This window comes from Chelonia mydas, chromosome 1 (assembly GCF_015237465.2).
Source record: "Chelonia mydas isolate rCheMyd1 chromosome 1, rCheMyd1.pri.v2, whole genome shotgun sequence".
NCBI classification, from domain to species: Eukaryota; Metazoa; Chordata; order Testudines; family Cheloniidae; genus Chelonia; species Chelonia mydas.
Genome location: NC_057849.1, coordinates 150,967,724 through 150,992,971, shown reverse-complemented (window position 1 = coordinate 150,992,971; position 25,248 = coordinate 150,967,724). Strand labels below are relative to the sequence as shown.

The window sequence follows — 25,248 nt, the reverse complement described above, 5'->3', positions numbered from 1 at the left end:
ATAGGGAAGAATCATACTGGAAGTAAGAGGGAAAAGAAAGGAGGAACTTCTAGGGGTACAAAATATTGATCGCTATTCTAGCCTGTTTGTACCAGAGATGGGGAAAGGCAAGGGTGGCTGCAATAATAATCAAATCACAAAAAACAAGTTAGTAAAAAGCAATGAAAGTGTTTTTAAATCCCCATTTTACAGATGTGTCCATTGAGGAAAGAGAGTAGGTGACTTGCCCAAGGTCACACAGATCCAATGGCAGTGAGGATAAGATTTTAAAATATTGAAAATCAGGCCTTCTACTCTGGCACCTGTCATCAGGTGTTATCATTTTAAATAGATTTCAGGTATGAAGGGCGGTGACTGACGATATTAAGATTGCAGCCAAGCATATGGTAGAAACATTGTTGAGAAAAAGAATTGGGTTAGTTTTGTAGTGCCATAATGCTTAGCATCCGGGTGCTATTACTAAACTGTTAGAGCTTTATTGGAGCTTAATTTGAAAGGAAGTAAGGTGGATAAATGTTTATAAATGTAAGTAAAATATATTGCTCTGTCTTCCAATCATTTATTTAAAATACATATGATTTAAAGCAAGTAGAGCAAATTGTGGTCAGAAAAGTGTCTGTGTACAAACAGCTCCTCTTTACTGTGTGTATCCAGAGACATATCTGCTTACTTTTCTGACCAAAAACACCTATTAACTTTGTATTGCAGAGCCAATAGAGCTATCACAGAGTGAGCTATATCTTTTTCTGGGTTATGTGGCACCAACAGAATTGTTAACTAAGTTCCAATTGCAAAATTTTTCTTACTAGTGAGTCTGCAAGAGCCATAAAGATCCCAGGTTGAGTCTTCAAGGCTGCCAGTTAGGGAAAAATATCTTACTGGCAAACCAAGCACATTTGATGTGGAAGGTGGTATTGTGCCAATAAACACAAAATTCCACAGTGCTGTTTTTACAGTCACTTTTCTGACTATAATCAAATTTTAAATGAGGGAACGGATGGTGTCACAGACCTGGTAGCGCGTCCCCTGTTGGACATTCACCAGGCTGCTGAGTTTGGATCCAAATTCTGGATCCTGCATGCTGCTAAGCCTTCTGAGGTAGAGCAGCATCCAAGCACTGTCTCTAGCCTCTCAGGCTTTCTCTGGGGATACAGTTTCCCTGACTAGTACCCTTTGTCAGAAGTGGGACCCCACTGCTCTAGGTCCCTAGACCAGTTCTGTACCCAGGTCTCCTCATTATCTTTTTCAGAGCCCCACCCTCATGGGTACTCTGGTTTAGTTTAACCCTTCAGGAACATGTGACAGTTTTAGCAAGCAACCCAGAGGCTTTTCAGAGTAACTTCTTAAAAACACATGCATTATTCCTAAGGAAAGCGTAGAGATTTACAGATCCGTACACAAATAACAAACCATCATCACCACAACCATTGCAAATCCCAAAGGGACATAGCCTCCTTACATATTGAGTGCCAACCAGACTGATCTCTAGCTAGGTCCTTAAGACAATCCAGCTGGATGTTGCATCTGTTTTCCATCACTGGCAATCTTGCCGTGCCATTGAAATGCTTAACGACCACATAATTGTCAGCCCTGTAGCAGCATTCCTTAGTAACCACACTTCATAATTCATTGGTCTTCCATCCTAATAATATGTCTATACCAAGAAAGCTGCCAGAATTAAACCAGTGCTGATGGAGGTGGTTGTGGGGGTCAGCCACGAATATCCTCGTTGCTAAAATTGTCCTGCCACTTAATATGGACCAGCTGTTGAAGACAACAAGAAGTAAAAACATCAATCACCACTCTTCAGCCTTCCTTGGTGCCCATGTTTCATTGCTATATGGTACAGTTGGCATAATCATAATCCTGTAGATCCACAGCTTCGTAATAAGCCTGATGTCCCAGCTTCTCCACAGAAACCACTGATGAAAGGCCTGGAATGTGGCAGCAGCTGCTGCTATACAAGAATCCACTTCTTTCAAACCACAGCAAACCTTGCATGCAAAAGCCCTCTCTCCGGTTTCCTCACCACTCCAAGCACCCTGTAGGGTTTTGGTCAGTCCTTTCAGGGTCTTAAGAGTCTCCTTTCCCCATGCTCAGCCTGCAGGTTTTTTCTCTCTGCCTTACAACAATTACGGCAGTCAAAAGGTTCTCTCTAGCTGAGAGAGCGTGTCTTTTTAGCAGCAGCTTCTAATACCTCTTCCTTTGTTCTGCCTTTCTCCTGGGGATTCCATTGCTCCAGCCCCCCACTGCAGACAACCTGAGATCGCCAGTCTCTTTAGCATATTCATTGTCCTTCTTGTCAGGGTGCATGGTATTTGACATGGTTCCTGTCAACGAGTAGCTGGTTCAATCTATGTTGAGGGTTAGTTATACATAGAGTTCATAAAATCAATCAGAATTCATAAAGGTGTACACTGACAGATTTCCCAAACCATCACATCTCACCTGATGAAGTGAGCTGTTGATCACGAAAGCTTATGCTCAAATAAATTTGTTAGTCTCTAAGGTGCCACTAGTACTCCTTTTCTTGTATCACTAATGTAACTCTGGAAGTTAGGATATCTGTTTTCTATTCTCAGTTCTGTCACAGATGTTTTGTGTGACCTTAGTCAGGACACTTAACACCTTTGAGATCCTCTGATTCATGGCACTACATAAATGCAAAGCCTTATATTATTTAAAACAGAACAGTTAAAAACTTCATGTCTGCTGTGTGTGCTCCTGAAAGCATACCTTTTCAGACTATTCATTTTAATACCATTGTTCTAGGATGACACACAAAGTAAGAAACTGGTATTGAAAGAACTGCAATTGCCTATCATTATTGGTGCCTATGAGTGTATATACAACTGAGAATGGATTTGCACTAATTTAAACTATACAGAGATTACCTAGATTCCACCGAAGCAAATATATTTAATAGGGACTATACTGGGTTTCTTATTATGTCTAGTGAGAATTTGGTTTAGTCTAGAGGAGTACTGATAATTATATAGTAATGCTTCTTACCATCAAAATCATTAAAATATAATCCAACTTGAAAATGTGTTATGTAGCTTTTGTTGAAGGTAAAGTACAGTTCAAGCCATGAAATGTGGTACTGACCTTCAACGTGTAATTTTAGATGACTGCTAATAATATACAAATTTAGATTTCAGCTTTAAATTTTCAGTAACTCCAAAATCTATATTAAAGATTTGTAGATAAGATTCCACACAGAATGCGAACATTTGCTGTTACTCTTTGACTTTACAATATGTCACCAGTATTAAAGGTAACATCACATTGTCTCCATTGTTTTCAACTGTCACTTATGTTTTCATCATTGTTTCTTCTTCTGCTTGTAAGCATACAATGTGTGGTAGCTAGATGTGCAGATCAAATTTTCACCTACTATACTTAATACCAATGAGTGGTAATATGGCAATGTTCTTTACAAACTCCTGTGTTACAGATATATGTAAGAGCACAATTTGAATATGATCCAGCAAAGGACGACCTCATTCCCTGCAAAGAAGCTGGCATCAGATTTAGAGTTGGAGACATTATCCAGATCATTAGCAAAGATGATCACAATTGGTGGCAGGGTAAACTAGAGAACTCCAAAAATGGTACTGCCGGTCTCATTCCTTCTCCTGAGCTTCAAGAATGGTATGTTTTTTGGTTTTCTATAAAAATGAATTTATCCTTGTCATATTTACCTTGGTATAGAGCAGTGTTCTCAACCTTTCCAGACTACTGTTCCCCTTTCAGGAGTCTGATTTGTCTTGCATACCCTGAGTATCACTTCACTTAAAAACTACTTCCTTACAAAATCAGACATAAAAACACAAAAGTGTCACAGCACACTGTTACTGAAAAATTGCTTACTCTCTCGTTTTTACCATGTACTTATAAAATAAATCAATTGGAATATAAATATTGTACTTACATGTCAGTGTATGGTATATAGAGCAGTGTAAACAAGCCATTGTCTGTATGAAATTTTAGTTTGTACTGACTTCACTAGTGCTTTTTATGTAGCCTGATGTAAAACTAGACAAATATCTAGCTGAGTTGATGTACCCCCAGGAAGACCTTTGTGTACCCCTGGTTAAGAACTATTGGTATAGAGGGCATGCTGGGTTGGGAGGGGTATGTCTCAGTGGGAGTGCAACATGCAGCAGTGTGGAGATTTTGGCTGGCACTGCATCCTATAGGGCAGCCCCAGGAGACTGCTGTATCTTACCCAGGTCTTCTCTCCTGTCTAAATTATGCCAGGGACATCTGCAGACCCTGAAGCAGCCTAGCATCAGGGACACAAATGTGGTTTAAAGCCATCTTAGTCCCCTCTTTCTCCTGGGCTGTGAGCTCTAAGAACAGTCCTGATAGCAATGCACCTATAAAATATATGTATTAATAATCATCTCTGTAACTGAACATCTTTAATTTAATAAAAGAAAGTTTTGAGAAGTCTTGCTCTACACTCGTAAATTAAAACAGCCTTCTTTTTGAAGTATCACATGTCCTTTTAAATACATGTTTATAATAGAAGAGTTAATACTTCAGTGAACAATGGATACTGTACTAGGTTGACCGTAACAACAAGCTAATTAGTTATTTTTTCCCCTTCACGTGCCAGGCGAGTAGCTTGTATTGCCATGGAGAAGACCAAACAGGAGCAGCAGGCCAGCTGTACTTGGTTTGGAAAGAAAAAGAAGCAGTACAAAGACAAATACTTGGCAAAGCACAATGCAGGTATGAGAAGCAAGGGTCTTTGAGACCGGGTTAAAAATTGCTTTGCCAGCCAAACCTCGTTTGTTGTTTGCCAGCTGGCACTGCCATGAATCTAGTGAGTTATATAGGAAAAGTTAAGTAAAGCTGTAGCTATACCAGCAGTTCTATCCTGATTCTCTGTCCGGTATTTAAACTTATAGTTTAACCAATAAGATTGAATCCAAGAAATCTGCAACAAGATTAATTCACCATAACATATCCAACAGTAGTATTGTACTGCTCTGGTTTCGGTATTTCAAGGAACTGTGGAAGCTAATGAGATATAACTTTAGTAATCTGTATAAAGTGTTTTATACCATACTATACTTCCTGTCTACAGAGGACTCTGCCGCAGCATCTAGACATTCTTGTCAGTAGAGATTGTGTAAATTAGAATATCATTTGCAAAAGGGTGTTTTCTTGAAGCTTTACAGCTGAAAGAAGAATAAATGGCACTATGAAGTTAAAAAGTGTGATTTCACAGTTAAACTTCCAATAGAATAACATATAACTTCTGCTCTGTTCTCAAGTTGTACCGTAGATTCAGCTTTAAACGTATATAACCTTGATTACATTTGGCTGAAATTAGACAAACTCTTGGAGTTATTCCCTTAATGCCTGCAGCTGGCTGAGTTCTGAGGACTGTATTCTATCTAGAATGGTAAAAAAAAATTAAAAGTGTTTTGATAGACTTTGAGAAATTTTGAAAACTGAAATTTTGCAGACTCATAGGTCCTGATCCAGCAAATCTCTCAATAACTTCAATGAGAGTTGTATCAAGCCAGTAGTTCTTTATGTGGATTTGAAGTGTCTTGCTATTTTAAAAAAAATTAAAACAGTCAATATGTTTAATCTGTTTTTACTGCATTTTTATTTACGTTGCAAACTATGATGGTAATACATTATGATACTCTTGTCATTAGAGCTATTAAGATTTTATCAGAACCACAGGATACATATCTCCAACATTTTATAGTGAAGTGTCTTTATGTATTACATTAACTGCAGCTTTTCCAGTTGTGACCCTCTGGTGTCCAAAGCAGAAAAAGCCCATTACAGTGTCAGTGGAAGCTTTCAGTTTTCTCAAAAGATTAGTCACAGTGTAATGTCAATTGCCATGTCAGTACAGCTGATGTCCTACTGGCCCTCCAGTAGAACATATGGTACTAAATATAAAACCACTCGTTCCGAAACCCTTGTTGTACTGTACCTAAGCATTAAAAGACAAGATGAATACAGGTTGAAAATCTTTTAATTTCATTTCTTTTATTGATTTGAGTTACTCTTACCGTTTTAACGTTTGCATTTAATTAAAATAGTGTTGCAACCATCTTACAGAAATTAAAAAGAAAACTAGAGAGAATGAGAAATACATGCCAGACTTTCCTAGTGACTTGATATAGCAGAGATATTTCAGGTTACGATGGAGGTGTGCTGGCTTGCATAGTGCTTGCCTGTTTTACTCCTATGGCCAGTGCTGTTAGCCTCTCACCTGCAAGAGCACCATATGTCTCACAAAATATAAAAATAAAAATAGAAGATCATCATCACAAACACAGGTTAAAAAAAAAAGGTATCCTTGACATAGTACCATTGGTACATATGCCCAGAAACAATGGGCTAATCGGACTATGGGTTCTAATTAGGGTCTGTTTGGAAATCTTGATTCAGTTTTAGTGTCTTTGATTTAGAGAAATTAATTATCTAATGCAGGAGATTGCAGGGCACCAAGAGGTTAACTAAAATAATACTACACCTATAAGACATAATTAAGTTTGGTAAATGCAGTACTGAATAGAGCTAACCTCAAATATTACAGTATTCTTTTTCGTGTATATGATTAGATTGATTTCCTGAGGTGTATATAGCCTTGTGAAAGTGAGCAGAGCTATAATAGTTTGTATTTAACCTATGTTCCTGCTCGTATCTTCTGAGTACCAATAGGCCAAGGATAAATTGTTCATCTTCATAACAAGATAAGGTTATAGTGTGGGGCTAATGAACAATTAGGGTTTGGATGTGTGGTTGCCAGAATCTTATGAGCAGTTCTTATAAGATTTGGGCCCCAAATGGCAGTCATGGTCCTGTGAGATTTCTCATCTTGAAAGGTAGAAATTTTACAAGATCATCTGTTTGGAGATTTCCACCGTTTTGAGTCATGATGTCACAAACTGGCTGTTCTCACAAGATTTTAGCAACATCTGCCCCGGAACTGGAAAATAGGCTCTTTCTTGTTTTGGATCTTACTAGGAACAAAAAACAGCGGAGTTAATTTGAATCTAAGGAATCTAATTCAAACTCTATAGAGGGAGTCACACAAAAGCATCCAAAGGTAGAATTTGCTCCTCTTTGTTGTAGGAGCATTCACAGGAAATTTTTAACATACATATTTTTTAAGTCTTAAGCATTCTGAGTATTTTCCCATGTTACTATTTTATGGAGGAGAAAAGGGTGCTGGAATGTAGTTGGTACAACAGCCTTGCAGGCAACTAAAAATGTATGGTTTCTAAATATTTAGGAAAATAGCTTAGATTTTGGTGTGATTTTCCAGGATATCAGCGGCGCTTGTCACCAGATTGCTTTGCAGATCAAACAATTTATGAAGGCATGGAGAAAATAGTGTAATTGCTTATTATAGTAAAAAAGACAGAATTTTCTCCTTTGCTGCAAAGATAATTGCTGTCACACCTCACTTTTGTCCTTAATCAGTTCTCAAGTCTTGGGCCAAGTCCTCAAACAGTGTACAATAAGAACATGCCAGATCTTTCAAAAGTCTGTTTTAAATCAACCAAAGTTAACATTACTTAATAGTTTGTCTTTATTAGATTCAGTTACCATTTTCAGGTGTGTTATAAGATACGTTATAGTGATATTGAAATGTATTGGGAAAAAAAATATTTTTTTTATTTTTTTGCAGAAATGCTATTGCAAGACTTCGTAAAATATCATTCCTCAGATTTTAAGTTATGCTTCACAGTAGGCATAAAATAATGACTATTAGAATATTGCCAAGCTTTTATAAAATGCGTTTATCATTTCTTAATGTTATTTATTTGCCTTGTGTTTAGAATATTGCATGGGAAAGTTTATTTTGTGCATATACTTTTTATTTTACTAATATATTACAAGCCATATCTCAATGACCCCTGTACATTTTTCATGCTGTCTTACTCCCAATGGCCTCTGTGCATGTAAGTAACCTGTCAAGTGACAATGCCTCTTTATTTGCTTCTTACTGTTTCCTTTCAAATAACTCCTTTTCTTTATTAGCTAGTTGCACAGAAACATTAAAAGTTGTTTTTAAATGTGTCCCTGTATTCCTCGTATCTTGTGTACAAAAAATCATTTTCCACTTGTGTATGGAAACCCTACAGTCATTAGGTAATCCCGTTCAGACCAAAGCATATCTTCTCCATGCTTCTAGTTTGTGGTTAAGACATGAATATGCACCATTTTTGTTCTTTGTTTGTGGTGTTTGTTGTTGATATGTATTTCAGTTCAGGAAGAATAAAGGCTAGATTTTTTTCCAATGGGATGAGTTATTTGAGGGTTAGATAGTTAAAGTGGCAGAGCCGGTTAGCACAAAATAGATACACAGCTCTTCCTAATGTTGAATAAACTCGTTAGCTAATTTAAATTAATTCAAGTTACAGCAGAGGCATACTCCATCTTTGTAGGTTCTTGGAGTGAAGAAAAATATAGCCAGAACCTTCTTCTAAAAGTACACTTTAAAATTTGGAGAAACTTTGAGGGAGATATTTTTCTTTAAATTGAATTCGGAATGTTTTCTGACAGACTAACAAGTTTGCAAATCCATATATTTTCTAAGTTAAGAAGTCTTAAATAACTAAACTGACCAGTTTACAGTGTGACCAACAGTGTGTTGAAGTAGTTGTACAAAGGTTTCTAAGTACATTAAATGGATGTGAATTGCAAACTACATTACTGCAATGACTACTAGGATTAATTAAAGCCATAATATAGTAGGCTTCTTTCCTTCCTTCCTTTTTAAGACCAGGATTGTAATACTGATAATTCTTGTTAGAATGGATCCCCCTTCTTTTTCATAATTGCTGATTGCCACAATCTTTATCTCTAAATTAAAGCATTCTTCTTTATAATTAGCAGCCTCCTGCCTCATTCCTTCATTAGAATTTTACTGAAATGATTGTGTTACCACAAATATTCTATTATTAGCTATAAGGAGGAACAGCATTATTTTAGTGGAGAAAACTTGATTTGACACACACACTGTACCTTGGCAATTGACAATGATCAGAATAGGCGCTGCAGAAAATATACATTGCAGTTAAATTAAGATTTTACTAAAATGAGATTTTTTTTAAAAATAAATATGCCCTCAATATGGTAGAGGTTCTTTCTTGTGCAGAAATGTCATCGCTTTTTGTTGCAAATCTTCATTCAGTGTCAAAAGTTTTAAAAGCATGTGAATAAAAATAGCATGTGTTTGAAGAGAACTCTACTTATAATTAACATGGTAGTTGTTTAAAAAGAAAACCACAAAACTTGAATTCAAGCTACTTGCTTATGCATTTCTCATAATTCTCTGATAAAACATGATTACTAAAAGTAGCCTCTACCTTTAGTGTAAATAGATGTTCTCATATGTATTAATGTTGGTCACTGTCTGTATACTTTATTTAGTACTGCTAATTTCCTAGGCATGCAAAAAATGTGATAGCATGTCATTTTAACTAGTTTTGATGATCCGCTGAATACTGCATGAAATGACATGCAAGCTGTTCTGAGCTGTTCAATAGCTTTGAATGTTAATACGTTTTTAACCATTTTTGTGGACTTAAAAATGAATGTTTTTATTAAACTTGCAACCATAAAATGGCTAATTAAAATACATTTCAGTATGGTCAGTTTATATTTTTTAGAAATATGGTTTTGGAATGTACATTTAATATTACTAAAATTACAGTTTGGCATAAATGGAAATCTATTTCTTAACTCACTTCATACACGTTTTTCTCTTATCTTTCTATTTTGTGTTGTTTTAGTATTTGATCAATTAGATCTCGTCACATATGAAGAAGTAGTAAAACTGCCAGCATTCAAAAGGAAAACACTAGTCTTACTAGGTAATTTTGAGTATACCGTATCATTCTAAACAGAACAGTAATTTTAACAGTATGTTTTGAATCTCTTAATGGTGATGAATATAAATTTCCTCTTCGTGTTGTGAATTAGGTGCACATGGTGTTGGAAGAAGACATATAAAAAATACACTCATCACAAAACACCCAGACAGATTTGCATACCCTATTCCACGTAAGTAGCAATGTTAAATATAGCACAAAATTATATGCATTACCTATATGATGATATGCCCAGTTCACTGCTGCATGTGTAATTGTACTCTGTTAAAGCTTAAGTATAAGTTAATGGTGGTTGAATCATAATACTGGGGAGGAGAAAGAGGATGTGGTATGGAAAAATACCATCAATTTTTGCACCTAAATATATACAGCATCCCTTTCATTTGGAACATTTTCATACTATTCACATAAAACGTTCCCCCAGATGTTTGGCATTTTAAGGTTTAAACCTAACAGTCACTTTATTCACATATATTATCTTTTAAGTATTTAGTTTATGTGTCTGGATCAGTCAAGACAGGAGAAGGTCTTCAGGTCACAAAATTCCCATGAAAAGAAATGTAAATTGGATTTCGATTAAACATTCTATACATTTACCTTATTTAACTGTTTTACATTACTCTATACAGCCTTGAGGACTGTTACTTTAAGTTCCCGTAGAATTATCCAGAGCTGAGGTTAAGAGCAAAGCGCAGTTCATTTTACTGTTTGCAAATAAATTGTTACCAAATCCCTGATTCTCCTTCATGACCTTGCTGCCACAGATCCCCACTATAGGATTTGCATCCCCTGCTGCAGGAGCCACAGAACCCTCTCCAGTGTAATTAACTACTGGGGAGCACACATTTATTCCTCAAATTCAGCGTTCTGAGACCAGGGGCATAAACACCTCCACCAGCTAGATGTCCCCAGTTCCACTCTCTTCATCGGTGTGAAGGGCCACAGAACCCAACAGATCCCCTTCATGGGTGCTCAGACATGACAGTGATGGTTGTGGCATAAGAACCTAGACAGATTTATACCTTGTTAGCTTTTTGTTTTATAATTAAGGTTAGACGAGTTGTAGTTATGGGAAGTTAGTTGTTTTTGTAGTTAATGGAGCCCTCGGTGTTAAGTTTTAGAACCTGTCTGTGCTGGCGGACGCAGAAAAATCATATGGGTTTAAGAAAAGTTCTTCTTTGCCCACAAAATCCTTGATTGTGTTGGTTACTCCCACTGCCTCAATTGCTTCCCCACTAAACTCCTTCTTAGAACCCCTTCGTTATGGCTTCCACCCTATGCTTTTCACTGAAGCCATTTTTACTAAGGTCACCAATGACCCTCTCATTGCCAATTTTACAGGGCTTCTCTCTCTCCCTGCTGCTTTCAGCAATCAGTTAATTCCTCTCCTACCACTCACTCTCCACCTGTAGCTTTTGGGATTCTGTTTGTATGCTTCTAATTTTCTGACTATTCAATAAGCCTCTCCCTGGGCAGCTCCTTTTTCTCTACACTGCAATCATGCTGTCATTCATGGCTCTATCCCAGGCCCCCTCCTTTTCTCCTATACGCACGCTCGCTTCCTCGCTCTCTCTCTGGCAAATTGATCCATGGTCATGGTTTAAACTACTATGTATATGGTTATGACTCCTAAAAATCCTTCTGTCACACTGTCTGGAGTGGTTCACAACCATGAGTGCCCGCCTCAGGGCAGACTGTCAGAAAGCGGACCAGACACCCCAACTGGTGGTATGTTCTGAAATTAGATTTCACCAACACAGTAGCAAATGTGAGCTTGTGGATCACTGTAAAAGTCTTACCATGGGGTCACCCTTGGCCACTCCAGTCTATCTTGCCACCCAGGCAAGATAGACTTAGTGATAAATGGTCACTTACATCAAAAATCACAAAATATTCAGGTTGTTGCCAGTCCCAAGAGACCAGTCACTAGGGTTACCAGACAGCAAGTGTGAAAAATCGGGACAGGGGTGGGGGGTAATAGGAGCCAATATAAGAAAAAGACCCAAAAATCAGGAGTGTCCCTATAAAATCAGGACATCTGGTTACCCTACCAGTCACTTTACCCTCAGATCAATTTGCACCTTAGATCTCACACCAAAGACAACACTGGTAGCCAATCTTATAGTAAACTAACTAAGGATTTATTAACTAGGAAAAAGAAACGAGAGAGTTATTTACAGGTTAAAGTAGGCAACATATAAGCACAAATGAGTTACAATCTGTGGTTCTGAAAGGTGACAGAGATGTTGTAATCTGTCCACTGAATGTCTTTTAGGGCTAACCCAGCTTGACCCTGGGGATCTCTATTCTTATTTCTTAGCTCCAGCCCTTGTGAGAGTCCAAACAGCAAAGAGAAAGCTATTTCTTCTTGTAAGCATCTTTATATGCACTTCCCCCAGAGTTCAAACCATTGGGATGATTGCTCCTGCAGTTAACTTCATGGGTGGATTGAGCAGTCAACAAAGTTTTTGTCCTACATTGGCCCATTTAGTTTTGATAGTCCTTCTTGATGGGAAGGGGAGCCACTCTTCCTGCCTAGGTTCACAAGTTCAAAGCAGGCATTTTTCCAATTATAAAACAAAACTTGCATATTTCTTATAGCATGGGATACAGCCATTATAAGTTACATTAATGTATTTAGCAACTTATGGACATCTTTACAAGTCTAACACCTACTTTGAACAATATTGACCTATGGGTGAGCTGATCTGGTTTCCAGTTATGAATTTCAATACTCAGTTGACACCTACAGCCTTGGCAATTGCTAGCACCTGGTTTACCAGCGTCATGCTCTTCTCTCCCCACATTCCTTTGCCCAACAGCCTCTGGCAGCTGGGAGAAGCAATTGCAGTGAAAGTTCTGCACAGACCCTACAGCCCTGTGCTAGAGCAAGCTCAGTGGAGAATCTAGCTACCAAACTCTTCACACAGGCTCGGAAGAGAGGAGTTACTGTGATTTTTTCAGAGGCTTCTAACTTGGACATATTTGGGTGAATTGTCATGAATATACCAAAAGACACATCCCTGACATTAGGGTGACCCCACCCCCTGCCAAATTTCACGTCCCTGTTCCAAAGCATAGAGATATGAGAGCTTCTGATCTAAATGGTTGTTAAAAAAATAAATAAATAAATAAATATTTAAAGCAATTGAAAACAGGGTTGGGCAACCTTAACTACAGCGCCGTCTATAGTACCAAAGGATACAAGGTTGAGGAAAGGGAACTAGAGGAGAGAGGAAGCGGGGGAGGATGAGAGGTGGTGAGGAAATGTTGGGAAGATGGGGCCAAGGCCTTAGAGGTGGAGAGTCAGAATGATGCCTTGAAGCCCAAGATTAGATTGAGACAGGACAGGTAGGAGGGAGTGCACTGGAGACCTCTTTCAGAATTTATCAAGGTTTGAGGAGGGGGTTGAAGGCAGACAAGAGTCACTGGGGGTTGAATATGCAAGTGTCTATCAGGAGGGTTTATTCACCAAGGAAGGAGGAAGGCTTGGAGGATTTCAAAATCCCTTTCTCTTCCCTGTGCTTGAGGCCTACGCATAGTTGTGATACAAGCTCCAAAGTCAATTGAATTACTAGTGTCTTCTGCCAAACTAATCACCATTCTGTGCTAGCAATTATTCAGAAATGGGATGGGGACATACACCTTACAGAATGTCCTCTCCCTGCACCTTTGAAGTTTAAAAGAATCATTTAAAATAATAGATGGTTAATGTAATCTTTGGTTCAGCAAGTGAATAAAACTTTGAAAATATAAAAAATCAAGATTTAGAACAGTTTGGGCAATGGGTTGTTACATGAATAACTATTACTAGGCCAACAAAAATTAAAATTTAGATTGTGTTCTTTTGCATTCCTTGACATTTCAGACACAACCAGACCTCCCAAGAAAGATGAAGAAAATGGAAAGAATTATTACTTTGTATCGCATGACCAAATGATGCAGGATATATCCAACAATGAATATTTGGAATATGGCAGCCATGAGGATGCAATGTATGGGACAAAACTGGAAACAATACGGAAGATCCATGAACAGGGACTAATTGCAATACTTGACGTAGAACCTCAGGTACTTATTGGAAATGTATAAAAATGCAAAGCTTATCAGAGACGCCTGAATTTTATTTTGTTACATTCTATCGCCAGTCATTTTTTGACCTTAGAATTTAAGACATATAACTCATCATACATTTAATGTGAAAAGTTTTTAGTATGTGGGGCAATGGTTCCACACAGGGACTTCAGTGTATGAAATCATCTTCTACTGATCATTAGAGTAAAACTAAGAAGTAGAAATGAGCTCACCATTTGGTTTGGCAAGGGACCAGTACTGCTATGAAAATCTGCTTACTGCACACTTTAATATAATAAGGGAAATTATTGTTACATTATTGTTCACTGCACTTTGCTGTCCATTGAAGCAGCTGATTGTCTGTGCCAGCCAGCTGTAACGTATTAATATGTTCAGCCCTAGATTTCACTTTGATAGCACACCCAGGAGGGAATTTTGGTCTGCATTGTCCTGACTGTCCCCTACTTCCCTGCTGTTATTGGGTCAGCAGTCTCAGAAGTAGCATTCTCTATCGTCACTGATGCTATAGGAAGGTGTTGCCTATAGAATGGCTATAGCTGTATTTATTAAAGTCTGTGTGTGTTATAGTAGCATCAGTGAGTAGGTAAATTCACAAACTCAAAGAATATGAATACTTTATTCACAGTGTTGCAATTTTGATATAAAATCCTAAATGGAACATTTAGACTAATTTCCTTTGGAACCTCCCCGTTGATATGAATTTCAGTTGATGGCCGAGTATTTATATGTTTTATTTTTAGCTGTGGTGCCTTTGAATTCATATTCAATCAGGTTAAAGGACATGGGGAAACAAGAGACCAGTCCTGAAATAACTTTCAGGAGCCAATTAAAAATATGAGCTGCTGAGCCCAGAAGACAAGTCTGACAGTTATTTTCCTGGGTCACGACCTCTCTGCATTCTTTCTCACCAGCCATTGCTTTGGTTTGCAGGGCTCATCCCCATGTGAGCAAAATTAACTAGTCGTGACCAATATTGTCTGTTTTCTCTACACTGGCTCTTCTCTTCTTTTGTGGCTGGATTCGTGAGATCACAGGTTTGGTTCTGGACAGTGCAGTTGATGGACTTTGTTTCACCTAAGTGGAGACTTTCAGAACAAAAATAAGACATCTGACTACATTGTATAATGCAACTCACCTAATTTGTTACAGTTATGGTAGTACTTGTCCATGAGCCCAGTTCTAGTTAATTACCTGTTTCTGTATTCCAGGTTCAGGCATCCTCAGTTCTGTGAGGTTCCCTGACTCATGTAACCATGTTTTTCTGTAGAAACAATGCATAACTGATGATATCTGAAAGTGGATTTCAAGCAGCAGAGAGGGACATAAACTCAGCTGGCTGTGAGGCTAGTTTTTAAAAAAGGACCTCTTTGTACTGCTTTGAAGTGGAATATAAGTGTCTTTCATTCTACATTCTGCCCAGACAGTTGAGATCAGCTAGGTTATGTTTGCTTGCTACCTATCCCAAGTTTCAGTCTGGATCAAGCCAGGTGGAGGGACTCATTTGTGGAACTACCTATGTCACTCATAAATCATTACTGTTTGAGTCAGGTTAATCATAAGCATTGTCTTTACATTTCCCTTCTGCATAGAGGTAGCTTGGAGCTTCTCTAGCAGGGCCGTTGGTCTCAGTTTATGATTATTGAATTATTAGTATTTTCAGTGCCCTCACATTTTGAAAGCTTCATAGTTTTCACATCAGAACATTTTTGCTTCAGCAAAAATAAAAATAAGTTTTTATCTGTAGGTTGAGCAATATTCGCAACCAGAAAATGTTTTGTTATGATATTTTAGTCAGCGTTTACTATAAAGTACAATTTATATTTTGACCCATTTAGAATACCATAGCAAAAGTTTTTCTAGCTAATGCAAATTTTTCAGCGTAAATATAAACTGATTTTTAGTGTTTTCTGTAAGAAAAATATCCTGCCTATGAAATCTTGGATGCTTTCAATACCATGGCAATTCTTTATGATGATGAACTTACAATTTGGGCCCCAATCTTGCAAAGACTTAGTGGAGTAAATGGGACTGTAAACTTAAGCATATCTGTAAGTCTTTCCAGGATCAGGGTCTTAATTCTTAATATTTCTTGGTTATATTTTAAAACTGATCTAGAGTCTTGTTAGTTCTTCCCTCTGTTTGTATATTTAAACTTGTATCCTGTTGATTGATTTGTTCTTCTTCTCAAGTATTTAATGTTTTTTACGTAGGCACTGAAGGTCCTGAGAACTGCAGAGTTTGCTCCTTTTGTTGTTTTTATTGCTGCACCTACGATTACCCCAGGCATTAATGAGGTAAGGCTTATTACAGGTAAATGTTTTTATCAGGAGACACAATTAAAGGGATGATTCAGTATGTGAATAAGATCAACATTTTAACTGACCAGTTATCTTTTATAGTGGGGTCAGAACACCACTGAAGTTAAGATTGAGATGATTTTACTGAATAACAGATGATTTTTCCTGCGTTTAAATATAAACTTGAGCTGCAAGGATCCGTGCACTGTCACTACTAGGGAAGCACTTCATAGTACTCTTAGCTCTTCACATGACAACTTTAACATCAGCTGAGATATAGATCAGTACTGATCATTTGATATCCTTTTAAAATATATTGTTCAGTTTTATTTCCTCCCTACCTAAAAGAATTGTTTCCAAAATCCTTGCTATGGCCATTGAGCCAACTAATTGGTCAGCTGTCCAAGAATTTCCATTTTCTGAGTCATTCAATGTACTTCACTCTTTCCTCCCCAAGTAGAAGGAGGAAGGAAGCTGCTACTAAGTTTCATCTTTGAGAAAAGAAATCCCAAAGCTATATACCAGAAACTGACTTATTAAATTCAAATAACATTGTGATGCTCGGGATTGTGAACAAAAATGGAACGGATACCTGCTTGTGAGAAAATGTTAAGTGTTCATGTTCAAAGAGAGTTTATGTAAGGATTTCTCAGGATTTAGCTTAAACCAGAACAAACAAAACATTTATAACCAGTTCCTTCCTTTTTTTTCACTCTAGAAAGGTGTTAAATGTATCTGAATAAGAACTTTCTCTCTGTAGCAAATCCCTCTTCCATCTCTTTGATCCTGCAGGGAAGTGATAATCCTGTGTTTGTAGCAACAGTCGGCTTCCCCAGACATAATGTGTGTAATAACACAAATATAGAATTAGGACTTCACTACAGATTCTTGCAGATAAATGATGGGCCATAAAGGACAAAGATGTTCAAACACAAATACCATAAATAATTAGTAAAATGGCAAGAAAATTATGAAAAAAAAAAAAGTAAAACAAAGCCTTTTTGTTTTTCAAGTGTTAAGTTTCCCAAACACGGAAATGAAGATGTCTCAGAACATTCTGATTTTAGCTATGTTAAAATGATGTAGTGATCATTCCTCTGAAACATTGCTGATGTTATCATTTACTGTAAATTTATATGGACAAATATTAAAATGCTGCATCTTAGTCCCCTGTAATGGTAGATATTCTTTTGCACAGCAGATTGCATAACTGTTTAGGGCGGGGAGCTCAAGAGCGCAAGAATAGGTCCTGGATTGTTATGCAACTTTTCTGATTATTTTAGCTGGAGCTGTTGTACAACTCACTGTAAATGCACAAAAGCCCCTGAAGATCTTCAGTACTATTTTTGCCTTTTAAAAAAAAATCCATGTGTCTTTTGGCCCAAAGTTATTACAGAATTATCTGACTGTTCCAATGTGTTGTTTCAAATCTCCTACTCTGAAATACCAGTGGTACTTCTCTTTTGACCATTCAGAAGTTCATGTTGTAGAATGTGAGATGGGGGAGAACTGGGAGGGTTAATATGAGAAAGTAAATTGCTGTTTGGGGATGTACTGAGCTACGTGTGAGCACATGCAAGATTGGGCTTTTTTTTCCTCATTGGGATGGAAGATGTAGGGGAAGTTAAACCAAAAAAGGTTTAGGGTTCAAATATTTAGCCTCGTTATTATGCTCTTGTGCTGTGTTTACTTTTTATGGCCCAGATCCTGCAATTTGATCTGTGTGGCATAAAAATTCATCCAGGTGGACTCCGTTGCAAAATCAGAGTCATGCTTTAATGTTTTGGATATTTGCTAAAACTTTCACTGTCTGTGAACCACTAACACTCACTCTAAAAAACAATAAGAGTGGACACTAATGCAATCTGGGTCCTACTCATCTGGATCTATTGTGCTGCATGAGAGGGAATGGAATATATACAGAAGCTGTGGTATGATGAGTCTCAGCAAACTGGGTTTTTGTGTGCATACTTCATATTTCTCATTCATTTTTACAAAAGATTCATTTGCATAAAGAATAGCCCTTTCTCTTGACCTGTTTATCCTGCTTTGTTTCATTTTTACAAACACCTGAAGCAAACACATCTGTAAATGACTGTCTTTTTTCCTTATGTTTTTTCTTGAATTATCATCTTTGCCTTTCTTTTCATTTTCCTGTGTTCGTATTCATTTTACATAGCTGCCAAAATGGTGCAGAAAATTGCCTGTAAGTACCGGCTAGAACCTGATAAGATGCAATCCTGATTATTTTAATAGATTTAGAACGTAGACATCCTTGTTCCCACTCAACATTACTTTTGCCGTTAGAATAAAAGTATAAAGTAATAAAGACCTCAGACATCTGTGCCAAAGCTCATTCAAATGAAAGGATTATTCACTGGCAAAAAGAAAAAAGTTAAAAGGATAGCCTTAAAAACAAGTGAACCCAGAGACTTTTATTCCTACTCTAGGAAATGCACATTATGACTTTGTGGTTGACACGGTTCAAACAGCCTTATCCTGCAATGCACGGTTGAGCCATTTTAACCGACTGTAGAATGCATGTGCAGTATCTCCAATTTACAGGGATCCCTCTGTGACTGAATAAAGACACAAAATACAGTGCCTTTCTGGGTAAATATTGCATGGTTCTGGTGCTTTTATGAAGCACAAAGCCAAATGCTTGCTGTCGTCAACCACAAAACATGTAGTAATCCCCAGAAATGCATGGCCTGAAATGTATTACTGCCTGTTAAAAATACAAATTTTAGAGATTTCAAATGTCCTTGCAGATCTCTAGTTTTAAAATTTTAATTTAAAAACAAAAAATGATACCCGGGCTGGTTGCCAAGCTAACCTTCACAATGTAAAGAGAGGTCTTAATGGGATGTCAGCTTTGAAGCCTGATTATGGCCACTTACATGCTAAGTGACATAAATCCTTTAACTGCTAATCACCTTACCTGAAACATTTAGCGAAAGCTGTTATCCAGTGTGGCTATATATATATATCTTGCATTCTGATATTCAGGGTTTTTTTAAAGGACACGTGCACAAATAGTGCTGTAAATTTGGACTATGCAGATCAGAGATAATTCTGTCATATATTCTAATTAGAGGTGGGCCCAAACCAAAAACCTTGATCTGGCTCCTCCTCCCCAAACTTTGAGGAAGTTTGGACCCACTTCAGAATTTTGCAGCTCAGGCCAATCCTTAATTCAATAATGTAAAAGACTTACTATTGTCCTCAAGAATGTAGGGGAAAAAGTACTCCTGGGGGAATTCTGCATCACTGCGCATGTGCAAAATTCATGTCCCCCGCAGATTTCTTTTCTTCCCTGCAGAAAAATGACTTCTGACAGGGAAGCAAAGGGAATCTGCAAAAGCAATCATCCTCCCCGGCAGAGCAGGCAGATTGGTTCGGGCACCTGGAGCAGCCAGTAGAGATGTAAATCACTGACAAGGCAGGAGGGCTGTAGAGTCATGTGTGTGAAAGAGAGAGACACTCTGTCCCTCTCGCTTGCTATTGCAGCATGCTTGGCTTGGAGGGGCAGGGCTTCAGGGTGTTTCTGAGGAGGTAGGCATGGGACAGGCACTGTCCCATCAGGCAGAGCAGAATGTAGCAGCCTGCCTGCTTAGTGAATTGTTCCCATTCTCTTTGTGAATTCCCCCAGGAGTATAAAACAAGTGTAAATGTTTAATAGCTCCTTTACATTGCCAGAGTGGTGTAAAGGACAGTATGGCCTTATAAATGCTTATGGTGCTTTAGAGATCAGAACTAGTCTAAATTTTTGGACCGAAAATATTTCCTATCAGAATGTGCTCAATAAACTGTTTCCTACTGACCTTTCTGGAGATGGTCAGTAGTCAATATAAATTGTGAGTTTGATTCTCCAGCCTTCACTTGCTCTTCAGTTGCCTATGTTGTAACACTGAGCATATGGCTGCATATGTTTGTTGACTAATAACTAGAAATAAAGGATCAAACCTAGTTACATTACTGTTAGGCAAGGGGGTTTGGGAATTTCCTCCAATGCTCCCCGCTTCAATTCTCCATCCATTGTATTGTAGTTTAAATAAATTACCGAAATAATTGAAACCAAAGTGATTATATTACATTATTTTGACAAATAAAATATGCAGAATTTTAAATATTGTGCCTAGAATTTTTAATTTTTTGGCACAGAATTCCCCCAGGAGTAGGTAAAAGTAACATTTTACATTTCCATGGGGGTAAGTTTAAGTAGTGTAGGTCTCCCAAAACACAGTCTCCTTAGTTGTCTATAAAATATTACTTAGGAGCAACGACGACAGTTAAATGTTATAATCTAATAGATATTTTTGAAATACCCTCTTTGTTTTTGCAAAATCTAGGGCCAGAGCCAAGTAGAAGTAAAGATTTGAGAACAACTTTTCTCATTCTTTTCCTATTTTCTTTTCCTCATTTTCTTTTCCCTGCAGATTTCTATTGTCTGTCCTAATTTATCATTATTAAATAGGAAGTGTAAATAAAAAAGTTTATATCCATAAATTTACTGCGTATTGCTGACACAGGCATGAAACTGACTGTGAAAACCTACATTTGTCTCCCAAGTTCTAAAACCTTTTATATTCTGACATACAGTATTAGAACAGTAGCTTCAGGTTTATTATACTCATTTGAAATATACAGTGTCCAATATTTTTAATAACATTGAGGTTACAGACATAAAATGTACCTTTTAATTAGATATCTTGAAAGTGCAAAAAAAAGTAGCACTTGTACAAATATAATTTTTCACTTTGTAGATTAAACACAAGGGGTCAAATCCTTAGCTGATAGAAATCATTGACAGGTTTCAGAGTAGCAGCCATGTTAGTCTGTATTGGCAAAAAGAAAAGGAGTACTTGTGGCACCTTAGAGACTAACAAGTTTATTTGAGCATAAGCTTATGCTCATGAAAGCTTATGCGCAAATAAATGTGTTAGTCTCTAAGGTGCCACAAGTACTCCTTTTCTTTTTGCAGAAATCATTGGAGCTCTGTTGAAGTCAGTTGAGCTATGGTAATTTATGATAGTTGAGGATTTTGCCATGGTTGCTGTTATTTTAGGGGAATGTCCCAGTGGTGTATTTAGCACAATCTAAGGTCTCTCTTTATCAGTAGTTGACTTGAGAATAGCATAGGACAATTCTGCACATATCATTGTTTTTCACAGAAGCCTCATGTGCTTGTTTGGATGCATAATACTCCTTAAAAGGACATTCTCTGTACACGTCTGTGTGAGGAGCACTTGGCTACATTTATGTTTGAACGTAGTTTTCAAATATGGAGAGAGTGAGTCACCTTCTGTTGACTAGTGGGGACTGTACAGTTTGAAATGCTTCAGGAAAGCAGCAGCTCCTATCAGGATCTAAAATTGTACTCAAGGAAATGGTTAGTTTCATGGTACAGGAAAGGAAAAGTGCCTCATTCCAGTTTCCTCCCACTGAATGCTGATTTTCGGATGCCCCAAAAGGTGCAGCTTCCACATCTTTTTTTTATACAGTGCAATCCCAGATACTTGGTCAGTTGAAGAAAGGGAACCCAGTTGACCTCGTAATATGAAGACTCTGGAAATCAAATTTTGTGACCCATATAAGGTCAAGTAAAAAGACCACTCAGTGCTGCTCTGTGCTTTATAGCACTGGAGTGCTGGGCTGCATCTCTTGGTACATAGAGAACTGAACCATGGCTAATTGAACTGGTGGGATAACACCAGGGTAGGTACTAACAATGCAGCGTGACCACACTGGCCATATTGTTTGGGGAGTAGTTTTGTCCCATTTCCATATTGCACTGTGCAATGACATTTCATTTGCACTGCCTCTTGGGCACCTATTTCACAGTTCCTAGAAGCAATATCTTGTGAGAGATTTCAGATGATCTTCTGGTATCCCTAGGGAATTGTGAGAAGAGAGTTTAAACTCCCATCGTTCATTCTCCCACAGAACCGAGGCAGCAGGGGGAGGGAGAGAGTCATCCATAGCACAAGCCCCCTGCAACCCTGCTCCATTTGGAAGCCCAGAATGTGAGCAGTGCTGGCCTTGGAGGAGCATGGCAGGAGCACCCACAAAATATGATTCCAAAGGCCATATATGATAACCTGGCCTCAATTTAGGGCAGGTTCCCGACACAACTCCCAGAAGAGGTGGAGGTGGTAAAACTGGTGCAGCTATTCTTGGTGGACTTGAATTGCACCAGTAGAATTTAGAATTAGAATACAGTCTCAGATAGACCATAAGATGTTAGAAGAGGGTTATAATGAAAGAGAAATTAGAAAGTAATAGAGTGAGAATTTCCTAAGACTGTCCACAGTAAATATTTATTAAAGTAAAAGGAAGTGAAACTCGAAGACTGATGCTGAGTAGTAATAGATATTACAGAAATTGTCCAAAAACAGCTGAAACTTGAAAACTCATCCTGTCATGCTTCCAGTATCGATGTCTGGATAGATGCCAAACAGCTTGTATTTGTCAACTGGATATGTTTTCATTCATGAACTGACACTCTTTCCATGTTTGTACTGGTTCTTACTTTTATTTTTTGTAATCCTTATGCTCTAGCCCATGTCTGTTTAACCCTTCCCACAAATTAGATAAGTGTCCTGATGTGTCTTGAGTAACCTCCGTTGATGAATTGTGATTTTGTGTAAAGTTACAAGGGTGAGGCAAGTTACAATTTCTTCCTTGTAACATGCATGGAATTTGACATTATGTAGGGGGCATAAGTCATTCATGAATCCTTAGATTAGGTTTTATTTTTGCTGTTTCCTTCTCCGTAACCAACAAACAGAAAACTGAACAAAAGAATCTAATATATCTCTCTTGTTTTCTTTTCCAATCATTGTGCAGGATGAATCTCTTCAGCGCCTGCAAAAGGAATCTGAAATCTTGCAGAGAACATATGCACACTACTTTGATCTAACAATTATCAACAATGAAATTGATGAAACAATCAGGCATCTGGAGGAAGCCATTGAGCTTGTTTGTACAGCATCACAGTGGGTTCCAGTCTCCTGGGTCTATTAGGCCTTTTACCAGATAACTGAAGAATTTTATCAATACTGGGAACCACCTCATACATGGAAAACCTCTTTGTTGTTGACCTTGTGTCAACAGATCTTGGCCCCTAGAGACTACCTAGATGTAGTGTGACCTAAATTTATAATTATTGTCATGTCCTAATAGATAGGAGGAGAAAAAAATTAAACACTAATTTAAAGAGACAGTATCTTTTTTTAATCAGTTCTCCTAAACTTTGATAAAATGTATGTTTCAATATATGTATTATTCAATCCTTTGGAATGTTATATTTTTGGAAATCATAGCTTTTTATTTCAAAGGCCCCTAAAAACTGCACAAAATAGATGCTGCTTTCTATAATCTATTTTAATAATAATAAATGATTCTGTTACCTTAACTTGGGGGTGGAACACTACATTCTATTTAGAGTCTGATTTTATGGATTGGGATAACTTGCTTTCCTTTATTTATTTGAAATAATTAGTCTAGTGATTACAAAACAAATTCATAAATTTTAAGGCCTTTCTTTGCTCCTTTTTTTTAGAATAGTACTTTTATGTAACATCCAGATAATGTGATACTGTCTCTTTGAAGAACTCTGTAAACCTTTTAGAGATTTGAAATTGGGTCTTGACCCTTAATGCATGTGGACAGTCGCAAGCGTTCATGCCGTTGGTGTATCTGTGTTGAAAAAAAACCTGTAATCTACAGCAAAATACATTCCGTTCATGGGAAAACGTACCCAAGGGAATAAAATAAAATATTATGACTAAGTTGTAAACCTATGCACATCCCTTGCATTTTGGGCAACTTTATAAAAAAACTGATTTTTATTAATAATAATCATGTAGTGAAACGTGTTTGTAATTTTGTCTCAATTTAATTTGTTGTAAGGTGGGCGGGGGAAATTACTGGTTTCACCATTTCAGATCTGTGTTGTCTGAGAGTATTAACGTTTTAATTAAGTTTAAGCAAAGAAATGCTGATTTTTAATATGTATGTAATTGTTTAAAAAATGCACACATTTTAAGAGAAAATCCTGTGCAATGAAGAAACCAGTTTAGGCAATGTGATAAACTGGCTATTCCAAAAGACTCATCTACAACAGCCCTGTAAATTCCTTAAAAATGGTAACTGACTCTACAGTCTGACCAATTTTTTTTATTTTAAATATACTTCCTTTTATGTGTTCAACAATTAAATGCCTTTGGGTCCTTCATTTCATCATAGATTTCTTCAAGTACTTCTGAAAACAGTCAGCTCACTCTTAGATTTTAAGAAACCTTTCTTGACCATACTTAAATTAATCAAAGGCTCTGATGTGAATTCAAGTCTATCATGGGGCTCTGCTGAGCACATAAACTTCATAAACACAGCTTGACCAATTTATGAGCAAGAGCAAAGCCCAAGAAAGCGAATTCAGCCATGTATTCACTTCAGAGCTCTGTGGTTTCTGTTTCCTCATCTCATTCCCCTTGGCCTGGGTGGTTTACATTTCCTCTTAAAGCAGCTGAGCTAAATTGAGCATCATCACCACAATTCATGACATCATAATTTACCTGGTCACAGGTGACAGACATATGATGATCCAGAGTCTTTCTCCTAAGAACTCAGTTGTCTGTTTTATTGTATAACATGAACTTCAACTTGTGTGTTAAATTATAACATGGCCATGAAAGGATTATCCTCAAAGTTAAAATGTGATTGAGCTGCAGATTGTTTCAACTGCTTGTGAACACTGCATATAATCAAGGTATGTTCTCACTGTAAAACCTTTTCTCAAGAGACTAAAAGCTTTTAAAGCATATAGGATGATACTGTCCTTCCTCCTGCCCTCTGCAGCACAGACCATGCTGATTCTGCTCTCTTTTCTCCTTGTAAAGTCCGTAGACAGCAACAGAGTATCTTAGGGTCCACCACCACTTCAGATACAGCTTGATGAGCCAGGTTGC

At 37.5% G+C, this 25,248-nt stretch overlaps 1 protein-coding gene across 19 annotated transcripts in view; it reads left to right on the top strand.

The window, feature by feature from the left end:
* The window catches only part of CASK (calcium/calmodulin dependent serine protein kinase), a 420,858-nt gene extending 396,365 nt beyond the window's left edge, over positions 1 to 24,493 (top strand). For 15 of the 19 annotated variants that reach the window (XM_037902711.2, XM_037902697.2, XM_037902672.2 and 12 more), the window contains 7 exons: positions 3,458 to 3,654; positions 4,625 to 4,740; positions 9,786 to 9,866; positions 9,976 to 10,056; positions 13,753 to 13,955; positions 16,190 to 16,273; positions 23,126 to 24,493. In XM_037902711.2, the coding sequence (XP_037758639.1) occupies positions 3,458 to 3,654; positions 4,625 to 4,740; positions 9,786 to 9,866; positions 9,976 to 10,056; positions 13,753 to 13,955; positions 16,190 to 16,273; positions 23,126 to 23,302 (939 nt within the window). In that variant the 3' untranslated portion in view covers positions 23,303 to 24,493. The remainder of the gene's footprint in view (positions 1 to 3,457; positions 3,655 to 4,624; positions 4,741 to 9,785; positions 9,867 to 9,975; positions 10,057 to 13,752; positions 13,956 to 16,189; positions 16,274 to 23,125) is intronic. The other 4 variants (XM_037902700.2, XM_037902680.2, XM_037902719.2 and 1 more) reach the window with 1 other exon arrangement.
* The last annotated feature ends 755 nt before the right edge of the window (positions 24,494 to 25,248 follow it).